General features: G+C 43.5%; 1 protein-coding gene across 1 annotated transcript in view; it reads right to left on the bottom strand.

Moving 5' to 3' along the window:
• The window catches only part of LOC135537762 (protein kinase C-binding protein NELL1-like), a 168,897-nt gene that overhangs the window by 132,249 nt on the left and 19,008 nt on the right, over nucleotides 1–17,640 (bottom strand). The window contains exon 4 of the mRNA XM_064964065.1: nucleotides 2,790–2,960. Coding sequence (XP_064820137.1) covers nucleotides 2,790–2,960 — 171 coding nt within the window. The remainder of the gene's footprint in view (nucleotides 1–2,789; nucleotides 2,961–17,640) is intronic.

The raw sequence follows: 17,640 nt of genomic DNA, 5'->3' as shown, positions 1-17,640 counted from the left end.
ATCTTCTCAAGCTCTGTCATGTTAGATGTGGAGCGTCACTGCACAGCTATTTTCAGGTCTCTCCAGAGATGTTAGTTCGGGTTCATGTCCGGGCTCTGGCTGGGCCACTCAAGGACATTCAGAGACTTGTCCTGAAGCCACTCCTGCGTTGTCTTGGCTGTGTACTTAGGGTCGTTGTCCTGTAGGAAGGTGAACCTTAGCCCCAGTCTGAGGTCCTGAGCGCTCTGGAGCAGGTTTACATCAAGCATCTCTCTGTACTTGGGCTCCCGAGTGGTGCAGTGGTCGAAGACACTGCATCTCAATGCAAGAGGCGTTTATCAGACACACTACAGTACAATTGCTGTTGCTCTACCCAACTCTGTCTCTGTCTCTCCCTTGCTCTCTCACTTTCTCCCATGCTCTCTCTCTCTCATTATCTCTCTCTCTCCCAGAATGTCCTCATTTTTAAGACTTTAGAATTCTCTCTCTCTCTGTCTCTTTCTCTCTCTCCCAGAATATCCTCATTTTTAAGACCTGGATCGAATCCAGGCTGCATCACATCCGGCCGTGATTGAGAGTCCCATAAAGCGGTGCACAATTGGCCCAGCGTCGTCTGGGTTTGGCCGGAGTAGGCCATCATTGTAAATAATAATTTGTTCTTAACTGACTTGCTGAGTTAAATAGATGTTAAATGAAATAAAAAACTTTGCTCTGCTCATCTTTCCCTCAATCCTGACTAGTCTCCCAGTCCCTGCAGCTGAAAAATATCCTCACAGCATGATACTTCCTCCACCATGCCTCAGCGTAGGGATGGTGCCAGGTTTCCTCCACATGTGACACTTGGCATTCAGGGCAACGCGGAGTGTCTGGATACAGCCAATAGCCGTGGTGTACTGGCCATATACCACAAACCCCTGAGGTGCCTTATTGTTATTATGAACTGGTTACCAATATAATTAGAATCAAATCAAACTTTATTTGTCACATGCGCCGAATACAACAAGCGTAGACCATACCGTGAAATGCTTACTTACAAGCCCTTAAAACCAACATTGCAGTTAATTTTATTCACCAAATAAACTAAAGTAAAAAAGAATAAACAGTAACACAACATAACAATAACGAGGCCATATACAGGGGGTACTGATCCCGAGTCAGTGTGCAGGGATACATGTTATAGGTCATTTGTACATGTAGGTAGGGGTGAAGTGACTATGCATAGATAATAAACAGTGAGTAGCAGCAGTGTACAAAACAAATGGAGATGGGGGGGTTCAATGTAATAGTCAGTTGGCCATTTGATGAATTGTTCAGCAGTCTTATGGCTTGGGGGAAGAAGCTGTTAAGGAGCCTTTTGGTACTAGACTTGGCGCTTCGGTACCTCTTACCGTGCAGGAGCAGAAAAAACAGTCTCTGACTTGTGTGACTGGAGTCTCTGACCATGTTATGGGATTTCCTCTGCCACTACCTTTTATATAGGTCCTGGATTGCAGGAAGCTTGGCCCCAGTGATGTACTGCGCCGTACGCATTAACATCTGTAGCACCTTACGGTAAGATGTCGTAAAACGTCAGCCATCCTCTTCAGCGCCATTTTAAAAATAAATGTTTTGTCATACCCGTGATATACCACAGCTGTCAGCCAATCAGCATTCAAGTCTCGGAGTTCATAATTACAAATTAATTGTAGACTGCAAATTGATTGCAAAAAGCCCAAACAGATATAATGTTTGACTAAAACATAAAAATTTCAAACCTCTCTATTATGTGTGGGAATACTTTGGAAAACATTTTTTTTCAATTAAAATCACTTGGAGCTCATTTCCTGGTGTTTTATGTCCAACATTGAAATATATGAATATATATATATTTAAATCTGACAACTTGGGGGGGGGGGTGCTCATGCATGTGCACATGTGCATAAGTATGTAGATGTGACACAAATACAGAACCCTACAGTCTACAGCTTGCCTCTCTTACCCCATACTGTCTGCAGCCTGTCACCAGAGCATCAATAGGTGTTTACAAATATTTACCATGATGAGCTCACAGAGCTTATCAGTGGTGTCACTTCTCGGGGAAACTTGTGACACTCGCTGAATGCTCAAAGGGGACGTGGCAATGGGAGACAGCTGGAAATATCACAGCCTCTCAACATGCCCCTGTGTGAGTGTGTGTGTGTGTGTGTGTGAGTGTGTGTGTGTGAGTGAAAGGTAAAGGGGGACACCTAGTCAGTTGTAACTCTGAATGCCTTCAACTGAAATGTGTCTTCCGCATTTAACCAGACCCCTCTGAATCAGAAAGATGTGGGGGGCTGCCTTAATCGACATCCACGTCTTCGCCGCCCAGTGAACAGTGGGTTAACTGCCTTGAGTGTGTGTGTGTATGTGTGTGTTTGCGTGTGTTGTGGAAGCTGTGGTGCTTGTGCGTATACATATGTGTGCGTGTGTGCGTGACCTACTACATGTGCACAAGTGCATTAGTGTACGTGTGTAGGTGTTTGTGCATCCACCTGTGAGTTTCTACAGTGTTAGTTCACAGCAGTATCAGGGGTTTCACCTCTGGTAACATCCTGCCAGCAAAGACGCCATTTTACGCTAAAGGTGACATGAGTATGCCAGTCATATAAGGTACAAGCTGGTTCAAGCTGATGCTTCCATTACCTGACTTTCAGTCTGTATTACTGCTTGTACATGTAGGTAGTACGGAGTGTACTTGTAGCACTAATGGAGATGGCTAGATTGTATGTTAACCAATAGGTGTGTGTGCATGCATACGCATACATGTGTTTACGCCTGTGTGTGTATTTTACCTGTTGCAGTCGACATGCAGCAATAGGTGTGTAGCGCTGATGGAAAGGGCTATCTTGTGCCACTGGCCATCGGCTAGTCGGTAGGGGAAGGACTCTGAGCGAGGCTTGCCTTTGTAGCGGTAGTGGTAGCGGATCTCCTCCCTCAGCCCACTGCTCTCCAGCTCAAAGTAACTGCAACGGAGGAGAGGGCGAAGGTTACAGACAGAGTTCAGAGATCACTGAAGCGCTTATAGCCCCTGAGAAATATGGAGAAAGATTTAGCTTGGGGTCATGAGGTTATGCAATGAGGGAATGTGGTGTGTTAATATTCAACATGCATACCCCTACCCGTCAAAAGTTTTAAAACACCTTCTCATTAAAGGGTTTTTCTTTTTCTATTGTGTACGTTGACTATGAAATAACTATGAAATAACACATATGGAATCATGTAGTAACCAAAAAAGCATTAAACAAATCGAAATATATTTTATATATGAGATTCTTCAAATAGCCACCCTTTGCCTTGATGACAGCTTTGCACACTCTTGGCATTCTCTCAACCAGCTTCATGAGGTAGTCACCTGGAATGCATTCAAGTACCTTCTTAAAAGTTAATTTATGGATTTTCTTTCCTTCTTAATGTGTTTCAGCCAATTAGTTTGGTTGTGACAAGGTAGGGGGGGTATACAGAAGGTAACCCTATGTGGTATAAGACCAAGTCCATGTTATGGCATGAACAACTCAAATAAGCAAAGATAAATGACAGTCCATCATTACTTCAAGACATGCAGGTCAGTCAATATGGAACATTTCAAGAACTTTGGAAGTTTCTGCAAGTGCAGTCGCAAAAACCATCAAGCGCTATTATGAAACTGGCTCTCATGAGGACCGCCACAGGAAAGGAAGACCCAGAGTTACCTTTGCTGCAGAGTTCATAAGAATTACAAGCCTCAGAAATTGCAGTCCAAATAAATGCTTCACAGAGTTCAAGTAACACATCTCAATATCAACTGTTCAGAGGAGAATGTGTGAATCAGCCCATCATGGTTGAATATCTGCAAAGAAACCACTAATAGAAGGACACCAATAATAAGAAGAGACTTGCTTGGGCCAAGAAACACAAGCAATGGACATTAGACTGGTGGAAATCTGTCCTTTGGTCTGGAATCCAAATGGGAGATTATTGGTTCCAACCGCCGTGTCTTTGTGAGACGTGGTGTGGGTGAACAGATGATCTCTGCATGTGTATTTCCCACCGTAAAGCATGGAGGAGGTGGTGTTGTGGTTAGGGTGTGCTTTTCTGGTGACACCATCTAATTTATTTAGAATTCAAGGCACACTTAACCAGCATGGCCACCAAAGCATTCTGCAGCGATACGCGATCCCATCTGGTTTGAGCAAAGTGGGACTTTCATTTGTTTTTAAACAGGACAATGACCCAACACACCTCCAGGCTGTGTAAATACTATTTTACCAAGAAGGAGAGTGATGGAGTGCTGCATCAGATGACCTGGCCTCCACAATCCCCGACCTCAACCCAATTGAAATGGTTTGGGATGAGTCGGACCGCAGAGTGAAGGAAATGCAGCCAACAAGTGCTCAGCATATGTGGGAACTCCTTCAAGACTGTTGGAAAAGCATTCCAGGTGAAGCTGGTTGAGAGAATGCCAAGAGTGTGCAAAGCTGTCATCAAGGCAAAGGGTAGCTATTTGAAGAATCTCAAATATAAAATATATTTTGAATTGTTTAACACTTTTTTGGTTACTACATGATTCCATATGTTATTTCATAGTTTTGATGTCTTCACTATTATTCTACAATGTATAATATAGTCAAAATAAAGAAAATACTTGAATGAGTAGATGTTCTAGATGTTCTTTTACCTGTAGTGTACATTCAACTGTATGCAATATTTTTGTGAAGGCAATAGGGTAATGGGCAACTTGGAGCTGTTTGTTATCATAATGACTGATTTAAAACAAGTGAAAAAAGTATTTAATACAAACATCAAGAGGAAAACAAGCCAGATAATAATGCGTATTGCAAAATAATCATCTAAAAAACATTCAAGGTTCGGCTGACAGGAGAAAAGGAAAGTAGAGAAAAAAAACAGGAGAAAAGAGAACCAAAGAGAACAGAACCAAAGAAAACAAATGGTCTGAAGAGAACTGACAAGAAGAGTCTGCTGTCTGTCTGAAGAACAAGAAAATTCGAAGAAAAACATTTAAAAGGACAGCAGGAGTGGTGCAAAGGCAAAGCAGAAGAGAGAGTCAGCACCCAGAGGAGAATGAGAGGAGGAGTATGGGAGTGTGTCTCTAAAGCCGTCTGTCTCTAAACCTGTCCAGCATTGCACACACAGGGAGGAGCGGCACCATAAACCTTCAATGGGGCGTAATGACCCAGGCCCAAACATCTCCTTACCCCCTGCACTCCGGCTCTGATCAGCCGCGCTAAATTAAGAGCCAGGAGGCCACAGCCAGCACCCAGGGAACCGTAGCCAGCCAGCCGTGACATTTCTGTTTCCTCAAAAACTTCTGTACACTGGCCCCTTGAAACAACCACCATTTTCCCGTTTCTAATCTCCAGAGTCCACCACACATGCAAATGCACATATGTACACACACACGCACACATACACACACAGGGTTCCAACTCGCACACACACACATCAGCCCAGCCAGGCCCCATCCATATTTATGCCCAGTGAGGATACAACCAACTCGCTATGTAGAATGCCAAGTGAGGCTCCATTCTGGGAAGCTGGATTTATCCCTCTCCCAATTCTCAGTTTGCCGAAAAACTGAGAGCAGCTCGTGATAGCTATCCCAAACAGTCCTGGCATGCGACACACAGAATAATAATGTATATGGCCGTGGATTCAATGGGCCGTTGATCAAACGAAGGGAGATTAACTCAAATATGACGTGAATTAATTAAGTTGTAAACCCTCAGAGCGTGTGTCTGCATCCTAAATGGAACCCTATTCCCTATATAACACACTACTTTTGACCAGGGCCCACAGGAAGTGCACTAAATAGGAAAGAGAGTGCCATTTGGGATGTAAGCCGTGTGACTGAACACTTCCGTAGTCATGTGATGATCCTGTTCCCAATTTAATGTTCAGGAGCTGTTCCAGAGAAACAGACAGACCTCAATGTTTTAGAGCCACCATTAAATCAACACATGTACTCTGTACCCAGGCAACTGCCACCTCTAAGAGATCACCAACCTCATTGCTGGGCAATACAACAACCATTCACATGCATCCAAATCTGTCTGCATTTTCATTTGTGGCAGGCATCTATTCATGAAGGGACTCATCCGAACCAGAACCTGCCTAATCCAGGTTCATTCATTCACAAGGCCAGCGGGCAACATTTGACATGTGATGTCTTAATTATGTCTGGTAAAAGGGGCGGCAGGTGGTCTAAAGGTTAGAGCATTGTGCCAGTAACTGAAAGTTTGCTGGATTGAATCCCCAAACTGACAAGGTAAAAATCTGTCATCCTGCCCCTGAGCGAGACAGTTAACCCACTGTTCTTGGGGAGTCGAAGACATGGATGCCGATTATGGCAGCCCCCCGCACCTCTCTTATTCAGAGGGGTTGGGTTAAATGTGGAAGACACATTTCAGTTGAATGCATTCAGTTGTACAACTGACTAGGTATCCTTCATTCCCTAAACTGGTTTTCTGTCTGACCAGATTACAACCAACTGGTCCATTACATTACAACCAGGTATAGATGCATTTTTTTTGCTATCAAGACATCTTGGGAAAGATATCATCTTTTGGTTATCTGGTTGCAACACAGACATTAGCAAAACCTCTGCAGCTTTGCACACTCTTGGCATTCTCTCAACCAGCATCATGAGGTAGTTACCAGAAATGCATTTCAATTAACAGGTGTGCCTTGTTAAAAGTTAATTTGTGGAATTTCTTTCCTTCTTAATGCATTTGACCCTTTCAGTTGTGTTGTGACAAGGTAGGGGTGGTATACAAAAGATAGCCCAATTTGGTAAAACAAAGGTCAGTCAATCCAGAAAATGTCAAGAACTTTTAAAGTTTCTTCAAGTGCAGTGGCAAAAACCATCAAGTGCTATGACGAAACTGTATTTCATGTGGACCGGCACAGGAAAGGAAGACCCAGAGTTACCTCTGCTGCAGAGGATAAGTTAGTTAGAGTTAAGATGTGCCTCCGTTTGCAGCCCAAATAAATGCTTCACAGAGTTCAAGTAACAGACACATCTCAACATTAACTGTTCAGAGGAGACTGCGTGAATCAGGCCTTCATGGTCAAATTTCTGCAAAGAACCCACCACTAAAGGACACCAATAATAATAAGAGACTTGCTTGGACCAAGAAACACGAGCAATGGACATTAGACCAGTGGAAATCTGTCCTTTGGTCTGATGAGTCCGAATTTGAGATTTTTGGTTCCAACTGCCATGTCATTGTGAGAAGCAGAGTAGGTGAACGGATGATCTCCGCATGTGGTATTCCCACCGTGAAGCATGGAGGAGGAGGTGTGATGGTGCTTTGCTGGTGACACTGTCAGTGATTTATTTAGAATTCAAGGCACTCTTAATTATCAGCATGGCTACCAAAGCATTCTGCAGCTGGTTTGCACTTAGTGGGACTATCATTTGTTTTTCAATAAGACAATCACCCAACACACCTCCAGGCTATGTAGGGGCTATTTGACCAAGAAGGAGAGTGATGGAGTGCTGCATCAGATGATCTGGCCTCCGCAATCACTCAACCTCAACACAATTGAGATGGTTTGCAGAGTGAATGAAAAACAGCCAATAAGTGCTCAGCATATGTGAGAACTCCTTCAAGACTGTTGGTAAAGCATTCCAGGTGAAGCTGGTTGAGAGAATGCCAAGAGTGTTCAAAGCTGTCATCAAGGCAAAGGGTGGCTACTTTAAAGAATCTAAAATACAGTACCAAAAATATGGAAAAACCCTTGAATGAATGCATGTCCAAACTTTTTTGAATCTGAAAACACTTTCTAAACGTTGATATTTTATATTTTTTGCATGAACAGATTGTCGCATGGAATGTACGTCACGATTATCAGCCAAAGAGCCGATTCCAACTGACTTTCTTCAACTAATCCTACTTTTTAGATGCCGAAAAGCTGCTGCGGGACGTTTCATTTGAATGATAGCGGCAGAAAATTAATTAAGTGTAATCAACTGCCCAACGACCAGATTGACCGGAATGGTTGGTAGTGGAAAGACATAGGAAGAAGAGAGATCATGATACAGAAAGCAGTAGAGCATCTAGTAAAGAAAGCATAAAGAGGGCCAAGGTAGGAAGCAAGAGTAATGATGTGTTGGAGTGGAAAGTGGTGATAGTGTTTGATGAGACCACAGGGCCTCACTTACATCCTATCCGACTAAATAATGCTGTAAAGAAAGAGGTAGGTGAAGTGAAATGAGCTTGGTTCATTGGAAATGGTATATTGTTAATATTGTGTGGTAGCCAGGCTCAGCAAGAGAAGATTCTGAAAATGGAAAAGCTTAAAGGGAAGAAGATTAAAAGCCATGTCCCTGGTGCTTATGGTAGATTGAGGGGAGTCATCACTGGGGTCCCAATATCTATCTCCAAGGATGATATCAAAGAAAATGTGAAGGGAGGCAGAATGATTGAGGCCAAAAGGTTGATCAGTAGGAAAGAGGGTTAAAGAAGTGAAAGCTTATCAGTGATGCTGAGGTTTGAGAAAGTCTTGCCTGGAAAAGCACAGATAGGATTCCTTAGTTTCAATGTTAGAGAATTAGTCCCATATGCACTGCAGTGTTTTAAATGCCAAATAATGGACGTAGCTGCTCAGTGTAAAGGAAAGAAAATATGTGCAAAGTGTGGAGGTGCACATGATTACGGTGAATGTGGAAGAAATGTGAAGGTTACGTGCTGTAATTGTGGGGGGGGACAAAGTGCAGCATTTGGTGGATGCCAGGTATAGAGAGAGGCTAGAGAGGCTGAGAGATATAGGATCAGTCATGGTGTATTATAATGCAGAGGCCGTAAAACATATAGAACTATTATTATCACACCGTTATCATCAGTATCGCTAACTGGCTACAGTGATAGACAATGTGCGCAACCCACAGAAAGGGGCATCCCATGTCGTTGCTTCTTTAGAAAGTTGCAGGAAATATGAATCACCAATGCATTATTTTCATATCTTGTGAGAAACGTGAACAAAACAATACATTTTATTTTAAGTTCAAAATATTGAATCAATCTTATAAATTCATATTTTTGAATATTGCTGAAATCTGTTTCAATGTCTGGATCCAATCATTCCGTCCTCATTCTTCATGTAGGGCCGTACGATACCATTACGATACCAGTTATGTTAGATAGTCTGTCCAAGAGAGAGTATAAAATATGTCACAATGACATTATTTAAAAAGTTTGTACCCGTTGGGAGATACATTGCACAAAATGAGTATATTTATTTAAACACAATAGCCAACATACAGTGTAGGACGTTTCTCGTGAATACGCTTTTTCAACAGTATATAACTATAGCCTTTACTGTGAGGTGCTAATTTGTATTTAATTTTACTACATGTTAATCTTAAAAGCCCATACATTATATACCATTAAAGGTATGCTCCGAAGAGGAGATGGAGGAGATAAACTTCAAAACCCATCATCACCATCGAATGAATGACCCATGTTACTCTTCAACTGTTTCCATAGCAACCATTGCTCCCTCCTGTGTGAGAAATCGTGTTACCCTTAAACAATTAAGTCCGAGCAAATGAACTAGCATTACTGGGGAGTGTTATTATTCTGCATTTACAGACATCAAAGACAGGGTTTCTGATTCAATCAGCGGGATTGTCTGAATATGGGCCAGTTATTCAAGATAAAGATACAATAGATGTTTAGTGTAGCCTAGTGGTTAGAGCATTGGACTAGTAACCGAAAGGTTGCAAGTTCAAATCCCGAGCTGACAAGGTACAAAATCTGTTGTTCTGCCCCTGAACAGGCAGTTAACCCACTGTTCCTAGGCCGTCATTGAAAATAAGAATTTGTTCTTAACTGATTTGCCTAGTAAAATAAATAGATATATATACTGTATATACCCCAAACAGAAGCCATGGATTACATGCAACATCTGCTGCCGCTTTCAAAGGAGTGGGACTCTAACCCGAAAGCTTATAAGAGGCCAGTTCATCTGATGCAGCACTCCATCACTCTCCTTCTTGGTCAAATAGCCCTTACCCAGCCTGGAGGTATGTTTTGGGTCATTGTCCTGTTGAAAAACAATGATAGTCCCACTAAGCCCAAACCAGATGGGATGGCGTATTGCTGCAGAATGCTGTGGTATCCAAGCTAGTTAAATGGCCTTGAATTCGAAATAAATTACAGACAGTGTCACCGGAAAAGCATCCCCACACCATCACACCACCTCCTCAATGCTTCACGGTGGGAACCACACATGCAGAGATCATCTGTTCACCTACTCTGCGTCTCACAAAGACATGGCGGTTAGAACCAAAAATCTCAAATTTGGACTCATCAGACCAAAGGACAGATTTCCACTGGTCAAATGTCCATTGCTAGTGTTTCTTGGCCCAAGCAAGTCTCTTCTTCTTATTGGTGTCCTTTAGTAGTGGTTTCTTTGCAGATGTGTCTGTTACCTGAACTCTGTGAAGCATTAATTTGGACAACAATCTGAGGTGCAGTTAACTCTAATTTATCCTCTGCAGCAGAGGTAACTGTGGTCTTCCTTTCCTGTGGCGGTCCTCATGAGAGCCAGTTTCATCATAGCACTTGATGGTTTTAGCAACTGCACTTGAAGAAACTTTCAAAGTTCTTGAAATTGTCCGTATTGACTGACCTTCATGTCTCAATAATGTAATGATGGAATTTCTTTTCTCTTCTTGCCATAATATGGACTTGGTCTTTTACTAAATAGGGTTATTTTATTTTATGCATATCACCCCTACGTTGTCACAACACAACTGATTGTCTCAAACGCATGAACTTTTAACAAGGTACACCTGTTAATTGTAATACATTCCAGGTGACTAACTTATGAAGCAGATTAGGAAAATGCTGAGAGTGTGCAAAGCTGTGTAATGGGAATTTTAATGTTTGTGCTATTTATATACTGTTCTATAAACCAATTTCTGTGTTCATGCAAGTGGCGGACTGTAAAATTCACACCTATCAGTAGATGAAATTTGGCAGTACACCCAAATGTTGTTTAAAGAACAAGCAAAAGATATCTCAGTTTAGAGAGGAGAAGCCTCGTGAGGTGTTGGTCTGTCACGTTATGAAACAGTATTGGTCAGTCACATGAATGAAACAAAACGGTATTGATTAATTAATTATGCTAAATCATACAAATATAACTTGTCTGTGTATAGCCGTATAAAAGACAACTGTTGGGACTGCCCGAGGAGAGCTCCTGATTGACATGTGTACTATGGTGCATTGAGTTGGTTGGAACTTCTCCAGCGCGCTGTTAATAAAATATGATTCATTTGAGATTGACTGAGTGTCCGTGTATGAGAATTTTTCCACAACAATTTGGCGTCAAGAACAGAATGATTGATTCCACGTGCGGAGGGTCTCCCAAGTTGCACAGTGGTCTAAGGCACTGCATCACAGTTATGAAAACTTAGGACACTAAAGAGGCCTTTCTACTGACTCTGAAAAACACCAAAAGGAAGATGCCCAGGGTCCCTGTTCATCTGCGTGAACGTGCATTAGGAATGCTGCAAAGAGGCATGAGGACTGCAGATGTGGCCAGGGCAATAAATTGCAATGTCAGTACTGTGAGACGCCTAAGACAGCGCTACAGGGGGACAGGACGGACAGCCGATTGTCCTACCAATGGCAGACCACGTGAAACAACACCAGCACAGGATCGGTACATCCGAACATCACACCTGCGGGACAGGTAAAGAATGGCAACAACAACTGCCCGAGTTACACCAGGATTGCACAATCCCTTCATCAGTGCTCAGACTGTCCGAAATAGGCTGAGAGAGGCTGGACTGAGGGCTTGTAGGCCTGTTGTAAGGCAGGTCCTCACCAGACATCACCGGCAACAACGTCTTTACTGATGAGTCGTGATTTTGTCTCACCAGGGGTGATGGTCGGATTCGCGTTTATCGTTGAAGGAATAAGCGTTACACCGAAATCTGTGCTCTGGAGCGGGATTGATTTGGAGGTGGAGGGTCTGTCATTGTCTGGGGCGGTGTGTCACAGCATCATCAGACTGAGCTTGTTGTCATTGCAGGCAATCTCAACTCTGTGGGATACAGGGAAGACATCCTTCTCCCTCATGTGGTACCCAACCTGCAGGCTCATCCTGACATGACCCTCCAGCATGACAATGCCACCAGCCATTCTGTTCGTTCTGTGCGTGATTTCCTGCCAGACAGGAATGTCAATGTTCTGCCATGGCCAGTGAAGAGCCCCGATCTAAAATTCCATTGAGCATGTCTGGGACCTGTTGGATCGGAGGGTGAGGGCTAGGGTCGTTCCACCCAGAAATGTCCGGGAACTTGCAGGTGTCTTGGTAGAAGAGTGGGGTAACCTCTCACAGCAAGAACTGGCATCTTATGTTCATACAAATATTTACACATGTTAAGTTTGCTGAAAATAAATGCAGTTGACAGTTAGAGAACGTTTCTTTTTTTGCTAAGTTTATAAACTGTAACTCAGTAAAATAATTGAAATGGTTGCATCTTGCATTTATATTTTTGTTCAATATCATTGTAACATATGAACCTTGCAGCAATAAGGCAAGGAAGGTTGATGTACTCCGTGTAGATTTCTATACAGGTCTTTGTGATCCAATGATGAAAGCTCCATATCATTGAAAATATACTAGTAGATTTACCAAATATTCACAGGCAATAGCCCAAAACATATAGCCTTTGTATCAGGCTTAACCTCTTGATGCTATGGGGGCGCTATTTCATTTTTGGATGAAAAACGTTCCCGTTTTAAACAAGATATTTTGTCACAAAAAGATGCTCGACTATGCATATAATTGATAGCTTTCGAAAGAAAACACTCTGACGTGTCCAGAACTACCAAGATATTTTCTGTGCGTGCCCTAGAACGTGAGCTTCAGGCAAAACCAAGATGAGACGGCATCCAGGAAATGAGCAGGATTTTTGAGGCTCTGTTTTCCATTGTCTCCTTATATGGCTGTGAATGCGAGAGGAGTAAGTCTGCCCTTTCTGTCGTTTCCCCAAGGTGTCTGCAGCATTGTGACGTATTTGTAGGCAGATCATTGGAAGATTGACCATAAGAGACCACATTTACCAGGTGTCCGCCCGGTGTCCTGCGCGAAATTGGTGCGCAAAAGTCAGCTGCCAGTATTTTTCCATGGGATTCAGAGAGGAAAGCAAGCTTCCACGAACGATATATCAATGAAGAGATATGTGAAAAAACACCTTGAGGATTGATTCCAAACAACGTTTGCCAGCGATATTATGTAGTTAATTCGGAAAAGTTTGACGTTGTAGGTGACTGAATTTTCGGTTCGTTTCGGTAGCCAGATGCGATGTAGAAAACGGAGCGATTTGTCCTACACACAGACGCTTTCAGGAAAAACTGTGCATTTGGTATGTAACTGAGAGTCTCCTCATTGAAAACATCCAAAGCTCTTCAAAGATAAATGATTTTATTTATTTGGTTATCTGGTTTTTGTGAAAATGTTGCGTGCTAAATGCTACTCAAAATGCTATGCTAGCTTTGCATACTCTTACACAAATTAGTCAATTTCTATGGTTCAAAAGCATATTTTGAAAATCTGAGATGACAGTGTTGTTAAGAAAAGGCTAAGCTTGAGAGCAGACGCATTATTTTCATTTTATTTGCGATTTTCAGAAATCGTTAACGTTGCGTTATGCTAATGAGCCTGAGGCTTTAGTCACGATCCCGGATCCGGGATGGGGAGTTTCAACAGGTTAACCTGTCCCATCTGAATGGACACTTGTAGTGTATATAAAAGGATGGGAGACAGAAAGCTGGTTTGAAGCGCAGGGCACATCAGGTGTTTATTGTAAAAAACCACAGGAGGAAGCAGGTAGCTGGGTCCAGGGGCAGGCAGATGTTCATACATGGAGGTTCAAAAAGGCAACAGTTCAGGCAGGGTAAAGGCTAGTAATGTCGTCTGGGAGATCAGGCAATATGTTGATAGCAGGAAATCCAATCCAGCTAAAGTATAGGCAGGGAATAGGCAGAAGGCGTCATTAGTGAGGCAGGAAAAAAACTATCATACACAGGCGGATTCAATTGCGGGAAAACCAGCGCTCCGACTAGAAGTGTGTCACAAAACAAACAATACCTCACAATGATGGGGTGCAAAGAACTGAACTAAATAGGTGTGATAATGACATACAGGTGTGTGAACAGGTGATCAGAATTCAGGCGATTGGGATCTGGAGAGTGAGCTGTGTTCAGGGGATCTACAGTATGTGTTTGAGAGTGTAAGCTGTAAAGTGGGATGGAACTTGAGATGCATTCAGGGGATCTACGTGTTTGAGAGTGTGAGTTGGAAGCAGACATTACAGGTCGAGGGCAAGACTGTCCAGCCTCACCTTGAGAAACCACATTGAATCTGTCTAACAGGAGCTCAAACAGGTAGGTCTGCATTTTATAAGCACTTGGCCCCCAGGACCATACAATTACCCAATTGGAAACCAATAAACTGGTTCTACAACGTAAAAGGCAATTTCTATATTTATTGCTACATTCCTACATTCTTCTTACTCAGACTTAATGATTATTAATGATATTTCAACTCATGCATACATAAAAAAATATCCTCTCTTATTCAATGTTCTGACTCCAAAGCGTGGAGCGCAGGCCACGTAGCCTATTTCTATGTGCACTGAGGCGCGCACCCTCCTACTATGCACAGGAATGAAGTGGCTATCCTCAGCAAGCCAATTTCAATTCTGCCTGAACTTATTGTGACAACTGGAAATTGGAACTCTCGTTCTCAACTCCTGTGACTGGACGCTGCTCAAGCTTGTAGTCTGACCCTCTCCGAATGGCCTGTGCCAAGGAACTTTCCTACCAAGAAAGTCGTCTCCATCTGCTTCTCCTCCTCCATCTTGTGGTGGAGTAGATGGAGAACATCAAGAGGTTTTGTTCCAATAGTGCTGGTCCCGTGTCACAAGTTGTGCAAACCGAAGGCAGCGGCATGCATCTAAATGGATTAGAGTGTCTGCGAGAGGTCTGGAGCAGATCAAGATGAAGAATAGCTTTGCCGCCCTGGTGCCTGATCTACCTCTACCTTCATTGCTGGATCTGCCTGTATCTGTGACAGCTGTGCTGACTCCATCTGCGCTGACTCCAACAGCGGCCTCGTCATCGAGTTTGTCTCCTTTCCCTCTCTCTGGATCTGACGGGGCTCTTCCTGCTGTGGCAGGTCTGGACCTACTACCGGGAGCTGTGGGCATACGCTATCCTGCTTCTCGTGGGCATGTGAAAGGTTCCATGAAATGTGTGAGGGGTAGAATTGGGCGGACTTCTCCATCCCCTTCTCCGGCTGTTGTATTGGGCAGTTCAATGGTGAGAAATGTCTCAGTCCCTGGAGCAAAAATGTTGTGCTATCCAAGAGCACATGTACTTAACTTATCACACCTGGCACAAATTATTGTCGAGTTCTGTTTTTCCTATACCTGTGCCCAGAGGGGAGTAGTTCAAAGTCAGGATACAGGGGGTGGCTTGTGAGCCTTGTGGAGGGCCCTGACCTTAAAGATCTCATCCAAGCCTGTCTGTTTGACTCCAAGTACCTTGCTTGCTGTGGTGATAATCCTTCTCAGCATATTTCCCTGGCTGACATTGGCATTGACAAACCAACAACAACAAAAAACTAAAAGTTAAAATACTCTCAATGAAAGATTTGCAAAACCGAGTCAGTATAGTATAGTTAACATTAAAAGATCACAACTTTTCGAGAAAGTACAATTGCTGTTGACTCTTTTTGTAAATCAGGTTTGTACATTTACTCCACTGAAGCTTATTGTCCAAGAGGACACCCAGATATTTGTATTCCCCTAAAATCTCTATGTTCTGACCTCTGATAGATGTTGCAGAGGTAGGTGCTGTACGCGTCCTGAAGTCTATGCACATCTCTTTGGTCTTGTTGATATTGAGGACCAAGTGTGAATCATCACACCACTCTACAAAGTCATTTAGGACCGGGCCATGGTTTTCCTTGTCATCATACAACAGGCTGATCAAGGCAGTGTCATCAGCGAACTTAACGAGGTGTCTGGATGGGAACTAGTACAAATATTAGAGTGCAAGATGTACAGGAGTGGGGACAAAACACATCCCTGAGGAGAGCCTGTGTTGGTGGTGTGTATCTCTGACATGTGGGGACCTACTTTGACCCGCTGTGACCGAGGGCTCAGGAAGTACAATGTTGAGGAGAGTGACATCATCAACAATTATGAATGACATCATCAACTCCTCTGCTGGGCTGATGAAACCATGGGTGTCTAAGCCAGCTCGTCGAGCTTCCACGCCCTAGCTGGCTCGAGAGGTTTTCTTGCCCAGTTTGGCTTTGGGAAGCGCTCATCCCACGTCAGGCCTCAGCCGGATGACCAGGGTTTTACACCAAAGCCGGCTCGCCAGGCGTCTACGCCTCAGCCGGCTAACCAGGCTCCCACTTTCCAGTGGGTTCATCAGGCTGGCACACCTCAACCGGATCGTCAGGCTCCTACGCCTCTGCCAGTTCGCCAGACTCCTTCGCCTCTGACGGTTCGTCTGGCTTCTGCGCTCCAGCCGGCTGATCCAGCGCCCATGCCTTGGCCAGACCATCAGGCCCGTCCAGATGGGAAGCCGAGTGGCGCCCCTAGAGGGGGGGAAACTGGCACACCTGCTCCCGCTCTCCCTCCCTGGCAGTCTAGGGCACCAGGCTGCCCTGCATTGCGCACTCCTGCCACCATCATTATGCACACCTGCTTCCTCGTCACATGCATCAGCGAATCATTACACTCACCTGGACTCAATCACCCGTGTTATTACCTCCCCTTTATCTGTCTGTTCCAACACTCTGTTCCCAGCTTCTGCATTAACGTTCGTATGTCATCGTTACCCGGTGCTGACCCTGTTCCTGTCCTGTTCCATGTCTGTGCAAAATTAATTGTTCAACTCTCCGTACCTGCTTCTCATCTCCAGTGTCGGTTCTTACAGCTTTAACACATGTCCACTTATTTTGTCTGGGCTTGGGCTTTTGTGTGCGTTACATCCCCTGAATAACTTCAAAACATCAGCCTTTTTAACCTCTCTGTGCATGGAACCCGCTAGCGGGCTGAAATTCCACAACATACGGTGATCGCTGCATAAATAGTCATATTAAACATTCATGATAATACAAGTGTCTCACATGTATCAAAAGCCTAGAATCTTGCTAATCCAACTGCGTTGTCAGATTTAAAAAAGGATTTACTGTGAAAGAATACGATGCGATTATCTGAGCAAAGAGCCCCCCAAAAAAATGTAACCAGCACAGGCGTAACATAATCACAAACTGCATTAAAATAAATAGTTTACCTTTGACGATCTTCGTCTGCTTGCAATTCCAATGCTCATTGTTACACAATGAATGATCTTTTGTTTGATAAAATTCATTTTTATAGCCTAACACGAAACATTTTGTGAACAGCTTGTGTCGTGAATTCCGTCTCATTCCATTTTCGACGACACATTCTAGGTAAATAACGTGACTTTTCCAGTCATGTTTGGTATCACTGCAATCAACTGGTTTGTTTGTAACACAATCAAACGTGATGGGCCATTTCGCGGGACGTATTGACTGAAAGAAACCGATTTGAAGACGACAAGTCATGACATCATTGTGCACCAA

Source organism: Oncorhynchus masou, chromosome 1, assembly GCF_036934945.1.
Source record: "Oncorhynchus masou masou isolate Uvic2021 chromosome 1, UVic_Omas_1.1, whole genome shotgun sequence".
Taxonomy (NCBI): Eukaryota; Metazoa; Chordata; class Actinopteri; order Salmoniformes; family Salmonidae; genus Oncorhynchus; species Oncorhynchus masou.
This window is presented reverse-complemented; position numbering and strand designations above follow the sequence as displayed.